The 15,559-nt window shown below is 48.4% G+C and overlaps 2 protein-coding genes across 2 annotated transcripts; both read right to left on the reverse strand.

The window, feature by feature from the left end:
• Positions 1-1,462: 1,462 nt before the first annotated feature.
• LOC139047411 (progestin and adipoQ receptor family member 3-like) lies at positions 1,463-3,495 on the reverse strand. Its single transcript, XM_070521237.1, has one exon. The coding sequence runs from the start codon at positions 3,431-3,433 to the stop codon at positions 2,555-2,557; it is 879 nt and encodes a 292-aa protein (XP_070377338.1). The 5' UTR covers positions 3,434-3,495; the 3' UTR covers positions 1,463-2,554.
• Positions 3,496-7,606: 4,111 nt separating this feature from the next.
• Positions 7,607-12,665, reverse strand: LOC139047412 (uncharacterized). The gene is made up of 2 exons (XM_070521238.1): positions 12,420-12,665; positions 7,607-8,144 (listed from the first exon to the last, which is right to left on the reverse strand). Exons 1-2 carry the CDS (start codon positions 12,532-12,534, stop codon positions 7,720-7,722), a joined length of 540 nt encoding a protein of 179 aa, XP_070377339.1. The 5' UTR covers positions 12,535-12,665; the 3' UTR covers positions 7,607-7,719.
• Positions 12,666-15,559: the final 2,894 nt, after the last annotated feature.

Below are 15,559 nucleotides of genomic sequence, written 5' to 3' on the forward strand. Positions count from 1 at the left end.
TAAGACTCGTATAAGTGTTTTTCGTAAATCACCCGATACTTCGGCAATCTCCCGTAAGGTGTGTGAGCCACTCTCGGAGGCAAACAAACAACCAAACTAACATAGTTGTCGAGGCTGGCCCGTCGTCTCCTGCATGGCGAATTGGCAACGTCTAACGGCTGCTGCGACCCAAACATAGCTTCGTATTAATACTGAGCGCCGTTCTTCATCAGACAGGCAGAAACCATACGGTGAAGACAATTTACCGATCAAGGCATGAAACGTCCCATTTCTCCAACATATTATTTTAGCAGGCGTAGTCGCAATGTTTTCTCCCTTACCGTTCATCGCCCACCTTGCTTCGAATGAAGGGCATAGCCACGGCGCACGTAAGCTTGTTTTCTGAATTGCATTCGGAAACCGTTCTAACACCCCACCACAGTTCCAGTGAAGCGAACAAGCTCGACAGACGTGTCACTGTGCGCGTAAACTTTATTTATTTAGTAAAAGTTTATTAAGACGGGGAGCAGGGGGAACGGGGTCAAAGAGCGATGGGTGGCTCCCTTACTCCAAGGCTCCAGTGGCCTTGGCCGCCCGCAGGACTTGCTGGAAGCCTCTGCAAACCCAGGTCCAAGCTGGTGAGCTGTACCTCCCGCTGCTCCGCTAATGATTGCTAATTGTTGGTTTGTGTTAGGCTCAATATTTCTCTGACATTGTTTCTTCGCCGAGAGCTTCCAAACGCTGCACTATAGGCGACGTTGAAGAGGCAGAATGCGATCAGCATTGCGATGACAAGCGCCACTTCGCGCTATAGTATCAAGGCTATAGTGTTGAGCAGTGAAGTCATATGCGCGCGGCAGAGGAATTATAGCCTGGCGTTGCAGGCACTGGAGCGGTACCAACGCGCGATCACTTTGTTGGGATGTGATTAGTTTAGCGAGATTTCGTGCGGTTACGCTCCAGATGGGTCACAGCGTGCTTGGCATTGTCCAAGAGAGAGTGAGAGAGAGAAAACTTTTATTGTGAAGTTTGAGTGGAGTTTTCTTTCCCAGTGGTGTGGGCTAGTGTGGCCAAGGAAGGCTCCCGCCCGCGTGCGCCCAGTGAAGAGAAAATGGTTGCATCCCCCAAGGTGGTCTACCGGAGTTACTGCTCGGGCTTCGTTTTTTAACGCGCGACTGCGTTAAGGGCCCCGTGTCGCAGAAAGTCCGGTGTCGGCGGAGTTGCCCGTGAGTGAAAATTGCCCTATATAACTAGGTACGTACGCATATGCCACGCCTTGCTATATGAAATGCGGTATATGCGGATTATATTGCCACACCATGCTATCACTTAAGTTGCTCGTACCTTTTCTTTCATTCGTGACAGTTATTCCTCAGAATTTTGAGAAGGAAAGCCCCACAAACAAATGACATGGCCCAAAACACCCACAGCGCACGCCTTTTACGTTAAATCTTCTTATAAGCCTAAAATTAAAAGTGCGAAGCAATAACAGAAACCTCAAAATGATGCAATTTATTCGGCGTGGCTGTGCGCAGCCTCCGGGATAGGCCCACGCAAGTGGCCGCGTTGCTAAAAGAAAGCTCACAGTACGGTTACATAGTGAGAAGCAGTCAGGTATCTCTGCACGCTATCGCGTTCCTCTCTTTCAGGCGAAGTTCAAGCGTCCTTCACGTTCTTTTTTCTTTGCTCGTGTTAGAAAATGACAAGCCTGAAACATACGTACGATGAAATAAATGTAAATGAATGACCACTTGTAATAGATTGTCGCCTCATTGTGAAAGACAAACGTGTTGCGTAGAGCTCGTGTAAACGTATTCATCCTAGAAAATTTGGGTTCCTCCTTAGATTTCGCCCGTCAGATCTATTGCTGTTTCCTAAAAGCGAAGACTCATGGAAGTCTGATATCTTTCAATGGCGTAAATACGCCCGTGACGGCTGTGCCTTTGTACATATTTTCGGTAGCACTTCCTCGACAGCTCTTTTCATATCGCTCTTTCTTTTACTTCTTTTATTCACGCGCCATTCTTTCAAGCTGAAGGATCTCTTGGCCATGCTGCTCCATTCGTTACGGTTACTTTCTTTTTCTCTAAGCGCTGCGATCGTGAACAGCTGTTACTCAGCAGCTGCACGTATTCCGCATTGAATGTGTAGATGTTCTTTAGCGGAGTTTGAGAAGGAACTATGAATAGCCGCCATTCTAAACAGCGACAGCTGCTACGTTATTGTGAAAGCGAGTATCTTTTTGGACGGCATTGCAACATCGGGCCACCCGACCAAGCAGAGAGCGATTGTTTTCCTTTACTACCTATATCAGTGCGAGCTTCGTGAGATACAATTTTCGAATTTCGTAATTTTTGCCCGTCCCGTGTTCATCGCGCAGCCATAGAGGTGTGATATATGCTAGAACAGTTTGGACGGGGAAAAAAAGGGACGCAATAGACGCGGTTCCTAACGGCTCGCGTGGACCTTCACACGTCGCCGATGGCACCAGAGTCGTTCGTTACAAACAAATGAAACCGACAGGGACGTCAGTGGACGAGTGGCACGCTTTGAGCAACCGTTCAGGCACACTCGGTCAGCACAAGCCGTTCTTGCACCGCACGAATTCGAGCGCCGTCTCGTGCCACCAGTAGGTCATCAGGAGGACGAGCAGGTGCCAGATCTGGTGGCTGGCTCCCACGTAGTCGCAGCGGCCGGGCCACATTCGCTCGGGAAAGCGGCCCTCGAGCACCACGTACGAAATGGCCGCGTACACAAAGATGAGCGCGACGCGGGGCAGAATCAGCGGCATGTAAGGCGGCGCCAGGTACAGCCAGTGGAAGGTGGGCACCAGCCCGAACACGACCAGACTGCAGAGGGCCTTGCCGTTGTCGTAGTCCTGCGTGGCGACGGCGAACACCAGCAGGAGCGTCTCGAGCGACACGTACAGGTACGTGAAGAACGCGTGCTCCTGGAACGCCAGGATGACGCCGGACGAAAAGGTGGAGCCGAGGCTGAGACCGACGCCGGCCACGTCGTAGCGCAGCAGCTTGCAGTAGGCCTCCTTCGACTGGCAGTTGAACGTGTGGTACAGCACGGAGAGCGACAGCGTCGTGATGTAGGCGCACACGACGGCCACCACGACGGCGGAGTCGACGAGGTTCGCCCCGACCGCGGGAAGCCGGTACCGCACGTCTCGGACGAGCACGGCGCCGAACAGCAAGATTCCGCCGAGGTGCGTCCAGATGTTGAGCGTCTCGTTGCTCCACTGGAAGACGCTCCGCAGGCACTGCCGAGGGGTGTAGAGCACGCGGTAGCCCCTGCGAATGAACGGGTTCGGGCGCAGGAACGCCGGCACCTCTTCGAATCGCCGCAGCTTGACGTGGTGGTCCTGCCGCTTGCCGGGGCGATCACGCGGCCTGTGGTCGGCCGGCAGTGGCTGCTGCGGCGGCCCGTAGTCGACGGCAGCGTCCATCGTGCGAGCCCGGCCCGGCGCCCCAACGGAGGAGGAGGAGAGAAGAAAGGAGGGGAGGTGCAGCTGTTGGCGATGGTGATGGCGCTGGCGAAAAAGAAATAAGCATGCCGAGAACAATACTTAACCGGTAAAGAAAAATGAAATGGTGAACGATGCAAATAGATTGTCAGCAGTGGGGCATCAATGGTGCATCTCTAAAGAAACGAGGAAGGGTAAAATGAGAAAAAAAATATATGTGAAAAAAACTCGCCGGCGTGAAGAACACGGCGATCGTAATGGTGGTGATTGTGTGCCCGTAAGCTCGTGATAGAGCTTACCGCTCTAGCAGATCAAGCAGTTCATAACCAGTTCTGATCGGTCGCAGCTGGGCATCAAAAAGAAAAGAAAGCTGCAGAAACTATTTATTCCCGTACGTGGATTTAGTACGCTTATATTCGGGTTTGAAGTTTGGCGCGAAATCACAGACAGGCGTCACTGAGACGGTGATCTAGGGCCGCCTGGTGGAGAAAGCTATAAGCAGGAGGTTGAATTGATTATAGCCTCCAAGATCTGGCAGCACACGCACACACCGTACGCCGTTAAATCCTGAAGGCTAAAAAAGCATTGCTCATGCTTGTCACTTGTGTTCGCTAGGTGGCGAGAATAGTTCCATTGGCGCTCAGCAGCGCTCAGGTTAGAGCCCTTGTCGATATCACTTTGACAAAGGGGCGTTTCGGGAAACGTTATGTTAAGAGGTAATGTTGACGACCGCAAAGAGAGTAAGAGACGATGGGAAGATTGGTGGAAGAAAAGTAGGGAAACGACAGAAAACGGAGACGTACGCAAGCAAAGTTCGCAATAGGCGGTCAGAAAATTTGGTTGTGACAGTTCATATTGTTTTTGTTTTCTTTATCTCTTTTTTAACCTGGGTAGGCCATTAAGCAGTATAATAGCATGAGCTTGGTGGCGCAACCCACCGCCTCATTCCAAAGGGGACGCTCATAACAATCATCCATCCATCCATCCGTGTTTGTGACGATGACACCTAACTCGCTTAAACTGTGTCGGCGCTGTTCACTAAGCTCAAGGCACTTGGCGCGCTTACTGTAGTAATAATTTGTTTTAAATTTTACTTTGGTCTGCGTAGTGCCCGGATTTTGTCTACCTTCTCACCATGTTTCATCCCGACCAGACGGGCTTCCGCGAAACACTGAACTTCAGTAATATTAAATAATTACAGACAGGACATTTTCGATGCTGAAATTTCTTCCTTTAATTGAAGGTCCAAAGCTTGGGGCGCCCTAAATATATTGCTAGAATACTTAGTTCCACGAACGAACAAGTATCTGTTTCCGTTAGCATGCAATTGGATTCGTCATGGCGTCCTTGCGCATCGGCTAACTCCGTTCTTAAAATTCTTGCGCTAAAGCGGAAAAGGCCAAGCTCGACGCCCTAATCAGAACCGGCCTCAAGCGCGTGCTCGGCCTTCCACAGTCCACAAGCACTGAGAAGCTGCTGGAGCTAGGACTCTATAACACCATCGATGAGCTAAAAGAAGCTCACACAGCGGGTCAAATAATGAGACTTTCACCCACTAAGCCGGGGATCAAGATATTAGAAGAAGCGGGAATCCAACCCAGACATGAACCGGCGACCGAAGTTAGCTTGACCCGGGAAACCAGAACTCGCATCATGGTTGACCCTGTTCCGCGAAATATCCACCCAGTGCATAACTAGGGTAGGAGATTCGCGAGAGCCAAGTCAATCCTTAAACTGATGAATCAGCAAAAACTAGATGCCCTCTTTGTCGATGCTGCCGGATATGACAGTGGGGATAAGTTCGCTGTCTCGGTGGTAGACGCGGCAGGCAACCTGGTCAATGCAGCCTCTACTTATACGAACTTTGTCCATGTGGCGGAGGAAGAGGCAATCGCTCTGGCTTTTCACAGCTCAAAGTTCCCGCTATCGTCTTTTCGGACTCGCGCACGGTGGTTAGATCCTTCTCGTCCGCTCTCGTATCTGAACAGGCGAACAGTATTTTCATTAAAGCACTTCAAAGGACTAGGGAGAGCAGCGAAAGAGGATACCACATCTCCTGGTTCCCAGCCCATCTAGATAGCTCAATTAGCCCACTTGGATAAAATCCAAGCAGACCCATCGGAGAGCGCGCGATTTCACGTCCCACGCTGTCGCGGGTAGCCAGGCTTGCAACGAGGTCAACATCCACAAATTTCCATTATGTACTTTTCACAAAATTGTTTCCCATTATCGACTGGGCAGGACGACATTTCCACCCCCTCACCCTAAACTGAACAAACCTCAGGCCAGCACACTCAGACTTCTGCAACCCCGTTCGTATCCCACTGATCAGTCTCTTAACAGGATAGATCCTGCCCACTCACAATCGTGCCCCGAATGTGGTCATGACTCATGCTCTTTTGAACACATGCTCTGGCTGTGCCCAGCCCTTAACGCCTCTCCACCCATCACGAAAGAACAATGGCAGGAATCTCTCAAAAGCACCAATCTCCACATTCAACTCCAGGCTTAATTCCAGGCTTAACATTCAACTCCAGATTAATTTAGATCACCTGGGTATACTTCACGTGCGCCTAAATCTAGGTACACAAGTGTTTTTCTTTTCGTTCTTTCGTTCTTCTTTTTTTCTGGTTTGTTTTCTTTCTTGCGATTGAACCCGCTAGCTCGAGGTCAGAAGCACAACGCAACAGCTACTGGGGTATACCATGGCATTTCTCATGAAAAATGAACTTCCTTTTGGGGCACACATGGTTCAACATACGCTTAATTTTGTTGTTCCCTTGGTGCATCGGCAACGTTTAGCTGCGCACAAAAAAGAAAAACTCCACGTGTAGAACTCGCACCTTTCCGTCCCCTTACCTCCTCCACCGCATTCATCCCGCCATTTACCTTTCTCCCTCTTGTAAATTCTGTGCCTCTCCCAAACCAGACTTAAACCACATCATGTGCACCCCCTTCCCCCGTTCCTCAAGCAATCGATATCTAGTGAGGAGCAGTGGGAGGCTGCCTTGCGCAGCTCCAGGCCCGATCTTCAGGAGGCCATCCTGGAGTGGGCTGAGAGGATAAAGCAGGCCTGCTTCAAGTAGTTCCTCCCCCACCCTCTATTCCATTGCCCCCTTCCCTTTAAAGAGGGATAAATAAAGGTTTTCATCATCATTATCATCATCATCATCATCCACGTGTCTGCAGCTGTTCGCCAGTGTTGCGCATATTTGACGGTGGCGTTTAGCCCCTGCGGTGGTGGTTGGCAATCCGCGGTGGTGGTTGGCAATCCGCGGTGGAGGAAAGAGATCCGGAGCTCAAACGCCGGCATTTTCTTTGAAGCTTGGGATCTTGGTTGAGCGGATCATGTGGCTTTCCAGGACCAACCCAAGCGCCAAACGGCATGGAATAACCAAGCAGGCAAAGATGCATGGTCATTTCGGAGTGATGCCGGACGAAATGTTGCGAAACTTGAAATGATGTCGCGAAACATGAACGAAAAACGTACAGCCAATAGGCGTGCAATATTCTTTCAAAGTTTTGAAAACAGAAAGCTTCCATCTTACTAAATTCATCCTAGCAATATGTTGCGAGCAAGGGGGAATACTCGCGGTATGTGGCTCTCCGTTACTGTGAAAACACGGGGAAGGCCGGAGGTGGAAATTAAAGGCGATGAACAAAACGAGAACAGGGTAAAAGCGGGAACCAACGTTTCCACAAGTGGACTTGTCGAACCGTCGCCTTGAAGAAAGACAAATCCACTTGTCGAAACGTTGGTTCCCACTTTTACCCTGATCTCGTTTTGTTCATCGCATTCGTTACAATGTGATCGTGCGTTTTCGAGTTCTACAGGAAGTGCGAGTCGCAGGCATTGTAAGGGAGAAAACAGTTATACAAGCATATAGTAAACGGTGAATATTTGGTCAGCGAATAGTTGAACTGTAAATTGAAATATGAGCAAATATTTTATCACCAACCAGCCCATACAAGCTGAATGCCCGCTCAAGACAAGAAAAAGGCAGGAAAGAGGCGTGAACAGCAAGACATGAAAAGCATGTAATTGCATAAAAGTTTACGCTGGGCTTCCAGAAAAAAAAATAACGTAGATCTGATTTAAGCTCTGTCCTTTCATTGGCCGTTGTAGCCGACCGAAAACTAACTTCTATGGCACAATTCATTCGAAGCGTGTTTATTTTGACGCTATTCACAGCGCGCGAGCAGGAATATACGCACACACGAGAGTCGGATGCAGCGCAAATTGGATTGCGACAGCACGAATGGAAACGTCAGTGGCACTCTGTCTCGGCGTCGTCCACCAAAACGCACCCGGTGCATTTTCCCCTGTACATGGTTATCATGCAGTGCTCGGGACAGCTGTGGCAGGGACTGTGGTCGGTGCTAGCTGCGGCACCTGCGCCTTCGCTGTTCCGAGCAGCCCCGTCTGGTTTGGACCGAGACTTTCCATCCGTTTTGGAAGCTGCCTCCGGCTTGTTCTCACTCTTGTTCTCGGCGACTGCAGCCGCGGTGCTGGAGTTCCCGGTGTCCTCGCCGGAGGGCTTACTCCCCGACTCTCGCTCGGGCTTCGAATCTGAACTGTTGCTTTCCTTGCCTTTGCAGGAGCATCGCCCGCACTTGCTGCCGTCGTCTTGGACCACGGTGCAGTTGGAGCCTTCTTTCTTGCAGTCAAGTTTGGGACAGTCCTTGTCGTCGGCTTTGAAAGAGAGAAAGAGAGAAGAACAAACAAAAATTTAAAGAAAGACGTTCATTCAGTCTGACCCTTGCATCGCACCGTGTTTATAAATACAGCCAGTTTTCAATGAAAACGCCTGTAGGGAGGTGGGCGTGGTCGACGTCGCCCCTCGAAAAACGCACCCGCATTTCGCTCAGTGTTTGTCGCACCAAACCACCGACTGCGCTTGCCCGCCGGCTTTGAGAGACAAACAGTCAATGAAATGTGTTAGCGATGCCGAATATCTGCTGCACCGAATCTTTTGCAAACGAGTTTTGTCGGGGATGCTTAACGCGCAACGAAGGCCTTCTCCATGGACATCGTAATAGAGCGAAGAGACCGTTCTATTCAATGGAAGGAAATATCTTTTTCTAATACTGGAAAGTTTGTCCTGCGGCGTAAAACAAGTGAGCAATCTTATATATAAGATTCCATTACACAGTAAACTATCAGTTGTACGAACGTCGGTTTGTCGAATATTTCAGAATAACTAACTTTTTAAAAATCCCCGGCAGTTTTCTTATAGATTCTGTGCAAAAATGTTTCAGTTCAACGAATTTCGTAACAGTCGGTATTTCAGTTTAACGAACTCGTTCAGAGGACCAAGGCTTATTTTTACGATCAGAACCGATGCCCGCCCTCATCAAACCGCCGCTCCAGCGGCAATGTAACGTCGCTGGTGCTACAGCGCCCCTGGGGCAAAGTGGCGGCGCGGAAAACAAACGGCAACGAGGCATGACCTCCGAGATTTCCCGCACAAAACGAGCAAGCATGTAATCTCAGGGGCCATGGACAAAGTAACATCGCTGGCGCTTACAACGCCGCCAGAGCAACGCGGCGATCTGTCACACCACAAACCACGTGGTGTGTGCTTTTTTTTTCTCGACCGGCTAGTCGTGGCGTGGTCGTCGTCTTTTTCGAAGAAGAGGCGAAGCAGACGAAGAGGCAACTGCCGAGCCAGTTTCAAGCCCTATAACTCTAGCTGAGGTTGTAGGGTACATTGGAAAGTTGAGAGACTTTGTGTCTCAACAGCAAGCTGTGCCAGAAGAAGTGTACACAAACATTGACTCTTTGGACAGTTTTGTTAATTCCAGTGCTTTAAAAGTAAAAGTGCAGAAGAAGATTACAGATTTTTTTTCTAAGTGAGAGAGGCAGCATTATAACATTTGTGAACCTTGTACTTGTCGATATGTACAAATTCCATTTCACACATTTTTAACACTATGGATGCCATCTCTTTTGCTCCATGAATTGCACTTCAAACTTTTGACTCTGTATGCCATGTCTTATGTTGGTCTAGTGAATATTCAGTTTAGTGAACTTTCAGTTAAGTGAACTATTTCCTTTGGTCCCTTGAAGTTCACTCAAGTGGGAGTTCACTGTATATAAGATTGATTTTTTTTTTTACATTAAGCTCGAGCGTCGACCGCAAGGGGTCTCAGCGGCTCCGTTGTAGCCGCAAGGTGCGGCAGCGTCGACGACATTGTGCGCTGGCCCGCAAGGCGATTTCCAGTTCGAATGTTTCCTGCTGCAGCGTTCGCTTAAGCGGTGTCCGTCGCCGCTACAGGGATACAGCGTCGACACGCCGAGCTGTCGACGCTCGCTCGATGTAATTAAAGAATTTCAAGGGCGTATACATTAGGTGCGTGCGAATAGATAAAAAAAAATTAGAAAGTCGAATCGAATAGCTTACGCGCTATTTAATTGGTATTCGATTCGAGAATTTACTATCTCTTACAATCGGATTTCATTATTTCGAATGTTGCAACCGTGAGGGAGGGAGAACCACAGAAGCGAGAATGGTTCGAAATGACTGAATTTAGGAGAGATGCGGCTGCTGCGCAGAGACACGGCTACTGAGTAATAACGCAACGCATAATACCCTTCAGTAATCTCCCGTCAGTCAGAATACGAATGCCTCGATTTCACGCAGCCTATATGCGAACTTCTGTCTTCAATTTATGCTTCGGCCAGTCTCGCTACGTTTGCATCTTTTTAAAACAATGTGTGAAGCTGTATTGCACCGCACATCCCCGCGCGTTGTTTTAAAATGATGCAAACTTTGCGAGACTGGCCGTAGCATAAATTGGAGCAACAAGTTCGCATTTAGGCTACCTAAAATCGAGGCTTTTGTATACTGAATAGCCGCCGTGGTTGCTTAGGGGCTGTGGTGTTGGGCTGCTAAGCACGAGGTCGCGGGATCGAGTCCCGGCCACGGCGGCCACATTTTGATGGGGGCGAACTGCGAAAACACCCGTGTACTTAGATTTAGGTGCATTTCAAGGAATCCCAGGAGATGCCAATTTCCGGAGTCCCCCACTATGGCGGGCCTCATAATCATATCGTGGTTTTGGCACGTACAACCCCATAATTTTTTTTTCGTATAGTGACTGACATGAAATTATTGAAAGGAATCATGCGTTCCGCTTTTAGTCAGTGCTATCATAACCCTACTCTCAATCAAGGAAACACAACGCTGCATGTGCGTCTGGTGATGTGATCCGTTGTCTCGTTACTGCCAGTCTTGTGGCGACCGCGAAACGTGAAAGCAGTTGTTGCTAATTTGCGAGCTTGTCAGTTCTGGACGTATGTAGCGAAATGTATAACAAACACGTAAAATAAATGCGCAAGATGCTAGCTTTTCACCAAACCGGTTACACGCAAACTTCATATTTCACTTTTTTTTGCAATAAGGAGTATATATGATATTTGGGGGTCGTGCTTGCTCTAGAATATCCGTTTTTAATTTGATTCGGAAATTTCGTGATTGAAACACCCATAATGCTTGGAGATACTTGGAGATAGTTTCACACGTTCTATTAAGTCCAACAGCGTCCTCTAATGTGTGCTGTAGATCCACGCATGGGGTCACGTGTGTGGCTGGGGCGGTTGTCCCGCAGACAGCAGCGCCTCGGTGAGAGCGCAGTCGGCAACAGCTCCACAAGAGGCGCGGCATACACCTGCAAGAGCAGCTAGGCACGCCCGGCCAGAAATGACAGGTCGCGCCGAAGTCTGTCCTACGGTCCGGGGAGCGCGCAAACTGGCGGCAATGCAATGCCACCACGGATCTGACTCTTACAGGAACCTTCCTTGCGGCCGGAGACACACCTGGCGGGAGATCTCATCATCACGGAGTCCCACAACGAGCGTGTGGGTTCCCCCGAATGAGAGCTGTGCAAAGACACGAAGCTGTTGCCCTGCCTGAACTAGGAAATTCGTGACGGGCAGTCGCGGTGACTTGGCGAATGTGGCGTTGCTCTGCTAAGCATGAGGTGAACTTCGTGATGAGTGCTTCAGCACACTGAACCTACTTAAGGATACAATACCTCGGGAACAAAGTATAAACGTATCTTCCCCTGAAACTAACCCTGACGTTGCAGCACTGCTTCTATTAGAAAGAGGACATACAGTGTGCTCAACGCTGGAAGCATTTGAGCTTGATTCCCACGACAATCGCATTTCGACGGGGGCGAAAGGCAAAAATAAAAAATAAAAAATACGCCGTGTGCTTAAATTTAGGTGCACGTTAAAGAACCCCAGTGGTCAAAATTATTTCGGAGTCCGTCACTACGGCTGCCTCGTGATCACATCACGAATTTCGCACGTGAATCCAAATAATTTTTCTTAAAACTTACTGATGAATGCTTCATGCAGTACACCGAACCTACGCAAAGATACCATACCTTCAACAAAGTATAAGCGTACATTCCCATGGAACTAACTCTAACGTTGCAGCAATGCTTCTATTAGAATAAGGTTACACAGTATGCCCAATACCGGAAGCATTTCAGTTTTTGGGCTAACTCGAAGCGCTTATGACAGCGCCAGAATAATACTGATAAGCCAGGTTGGTCTATCGTTAGAGACAGTTCTTACTTACGCTCATTTTTGGTCGCATTCTGCAGAGCGGTTGAAAGGAAATTAGGTTGCCTACGCTTGCCAGAGAGGTCCCAATAAAGAAGTAAAGTATTCGGCTACAGATAAGGAATTCGCCAACAGAAGCAGCAGAGCATAGAGAAAAAGACATATCAATTGAACGAAATGGGCTCGATTCCAACAACTTGAAAGAAGTTCAAATGCTTCAAAATTTCCGCAAAGGCCAAAGAAAGATTAGCTTACAACTTATCCGCCGATTTTCATTTTTTCACCTGTCTTTTTCAAATGAGGACTAGTTTTCTTGAGGACGCACTAAGCTTGGTCATAACGAGCGGAACCAAACTCAACACGCCCGATCGAGGAAACATAAGCTTCACGTACCGCCGACGTATCCCAGGACGGTGACACAGACGAGCGCTAATCGGAGCCTCATGTCGACGAGCTCAGCACTGTAGTCTTTCCTGGCCGCGCTTTCTTCGTGCCCGGTCGTTCTCATATGCGATTCTCAACGCGTGCGCGGCCCTTCCAAGTTCGTTAGTCCGAGCGGCCGTATTTCACGGCCTCCAGGGGCAGTCGCCAGCTGCCGGCTCGCTTCTGACTTCTTTCACGAAACCGACGTGCCGCGAACTCGTGAGGATTCGGAACCTGTCCCTCCAGTCGAGACATCAGAAATGAAGTCCGGTATCGGGTTTTATTACATTATGAGGGTAGGGTCGGAAAGCCCTGCGCTTTGTCTGTTAGGTGATCACTCATGTCGACAGAGAGAAGCGTGTAAGAGTAGGCGTAGAGAGGGGGCGTAGTTACCATTGTAAGTTATCGAACGACGCTCGTTCTTTTTTGCAAGTCGTGATGAAGTCGCTTTAGCCCCCGAGAAAGGCAGGGTCTCTGCTCGCGCTGACGAAAAGTAAGAAGCAGCAGCAATGGAAATGATGAGAGTCTACGCATAATTATTTTTCATTTTGCTTTGGAGTAAGTTCTTTCAAGTTCTCTTATTTTTTATTTTTTTATGGCAGCACTACATGTTGCGATATGGACATATTTTGCCATAAAAGGAAAAGCATGCGAACTTTAAGAGTTTTTGATTCATTCACAGTTATTTACTTACAGCGTTCTGTTCTGTGACGTCGCATCTTTAGAATCCTTAGAACATTTCTAAACACGGCTACCGTCGAAGGTGTTCTTATTTGCTGACTTTCTTTCACTATCTGGCCTTGAAAATAGGTAAAAATGAACTTATTCACTACGTTTTTCTTTTATTTTTAGGGGTGGGGGGCGGAGCCAGGGGGATTTCAAAGAAGTGTTTTATGTAGAACAATAAAACTTGGTGCTGGGCTAGTTGGTGATGCATTCTTTAAAACTGATGGTAGCGCTAAAAAGGACGGACACACGATTTTTGAAAAGACGACACGACGACGAGGAAACGCTTTTCGTTTCCTCGTCGTCGTGTCATCTTTTCAAAAATCGTGTGTCCGTCCTTTTTAGCGCTACCATCAGTTTTAAAGAATGTTTATGTAGTTGCGAACAATGTTTTAATATCAAAACGTCGCGCCCGTAAACTGCATAACGGCGTCATTGCTCGTATTCCTGAATATATTTCCTCGAAACAGCAGTCGGTAGTTCTAAACGGTCATTCTTCTGCATACGTTGTAGATTCGCATGAAAACAACAAATACATAAGAAGCTTCGTGGATGCATGCCAGTCCGAGCAACTTATACATTAAAGAACACCAAGCTACGTAAAGAAGTTCTCACAACTTTCAGGAGTGAACTGTCCGAAATATACAAAATGAATCGCAAACGCCTTCGCTATTCATTAGGCAAAAAAAAAGAGGTGAGGCGTGCAGACAGGACACAAGAGTAGAGAAGCGGACAACACCAACGCCGTGTTATCTCCTGTCTGCACGCCTCACCTCTTTTTTTTTTTTTGCATAATGAAACCTTACCAACTAGCTCAACTTTCTGTCGTTCTAAGCCTTCGCTATATTCGTTGTAATTCCCTCGCTGAATCCAAACCTTTTCGAATTCTTTACCACACACGTGGGAGCTTAGCGCCTCTATACCTTCAGTTATGTGTGACGCATGTTCCTTTTTACTGCACCGTCTTTACCATCACCGCTGTCTTGCAGTGCGTTTTAGCGGTGTTGCATGCGTGTTGGTCGCAGAAGGCTGAATTAGGAAGTATTGCCCGGTTGAACAAGTCAGCATTCCGTACAGTACGGACGACAGCAAAAAAAGAAAACCTTGTATACTATTCTTGCACAAGTTCCCGCCTACCTAGAAGAGGCTAGCGGATCGCGTAAACGTCAAAGAAGCTTTTCTTTTCAACCCCCTGTAAGTTGGAAACAGTTTGTAAGATCAGTCATCCCCTACACGGTATTTGCATTAGCAGAGAAAAGGCATGACACTCCAGGTGGTTCGGCTATGTTCCAGAGCTGAAGCACCGGTTCCCTGTAGCTATTGCTGCCGGAACTTGACTGTAGTCACATTAAGAGCTTCCTGGAAAATTCGGCGGCTTCACGTGAACGGCGAAGCATTGAAAGTTATAGAAAGGTATCCCGTAGCGCTACAATTCCTCGGCTGCTGTTTAACAACATGCGGGACGACACGTTGGCACGACGTAGAACTCGAGGCATGTCGCCCCCACGTTAGAACACCATCTGAGAAGCTGGAACGCACCGCTAACCTTTGTTATTGCTGTGAATGCTTCGAAGCTGCCAGTTTTTGCTGGCAAGGTCTTCGTAACTGACTTCCAACGGGTTGAAGTATCTGGCATCCAATATCTTGTAACCACTTCCAGAAAAAGACGAGACAGCGATTTCGCGCCTTCACAGCATCGCAGCAAGTCACAAGAGGTATCAAATGTAGGTGTCAGCGAGACAAGAAGTAAAAGTTGGTCGCAGAATGGGCAACATTATTAGTGCGGGTGGCGTAATTAGCGCCAATGTCACTAAACATTACCCGCACTGCATTATACCCCTGTAAAGGGTGCACTACCGTAGATGTAGGTAGATTGAGGCAAAAGCCACCGTGCGGCACCCTTTTATGAAATTGTGTGACTTGTCTTGGGCCACGGTGTAAGAAAACATTGTCACGTAGTAGGGACGGTGAATAATACAGCGGCAAATCTGCGAATGACGAAACTAACTTTTATTGGGCGAACTTTTGCCCACCAGTAACAAGTTACACTTAAAACACAGCGATAGCGGTGAGTCGGCGATCGTCGAAATCTGATCTGCCGGTCAAGCGCATTGGCTTTGACACATGAGCCATCGAAGGTTCCAGAATAATTGCTCGTGCCCGCGTGTCTTCCATAAAGTTCTGCACATTTCGCGTCGCTAATGCAATCAGATTACGCAAGCTTCTGTGACAACAGAGAGCAGAAAGAACCATCGATAACATTCCAGAAACTTCCGATACATGTGGGCGTGTCCTGCGCTTAACGATAACATTGGTTAGACGATGAAAAGCGCTCACCCGTAGAAGAGCAACAAGTCCATGTGCCACTGCCCCCCTCTCAAAAA

This window comes from Dermacentor albipictus, chromosome 7 (genome assembly GCF_038994185.2).
Source record: "Dermacentor albipictus isolate Rhodes 1998 colony chromosome 7, USDA_Dalb.pri_finalv2, whole genome shotgun sequence".
Taxonomy (NCBI): Eukaryota; Metazoa; Arthropoda; class Arachnida; order Ixodida; family Ixodidae; genus Dermacentor; species Dermacentor albipictus.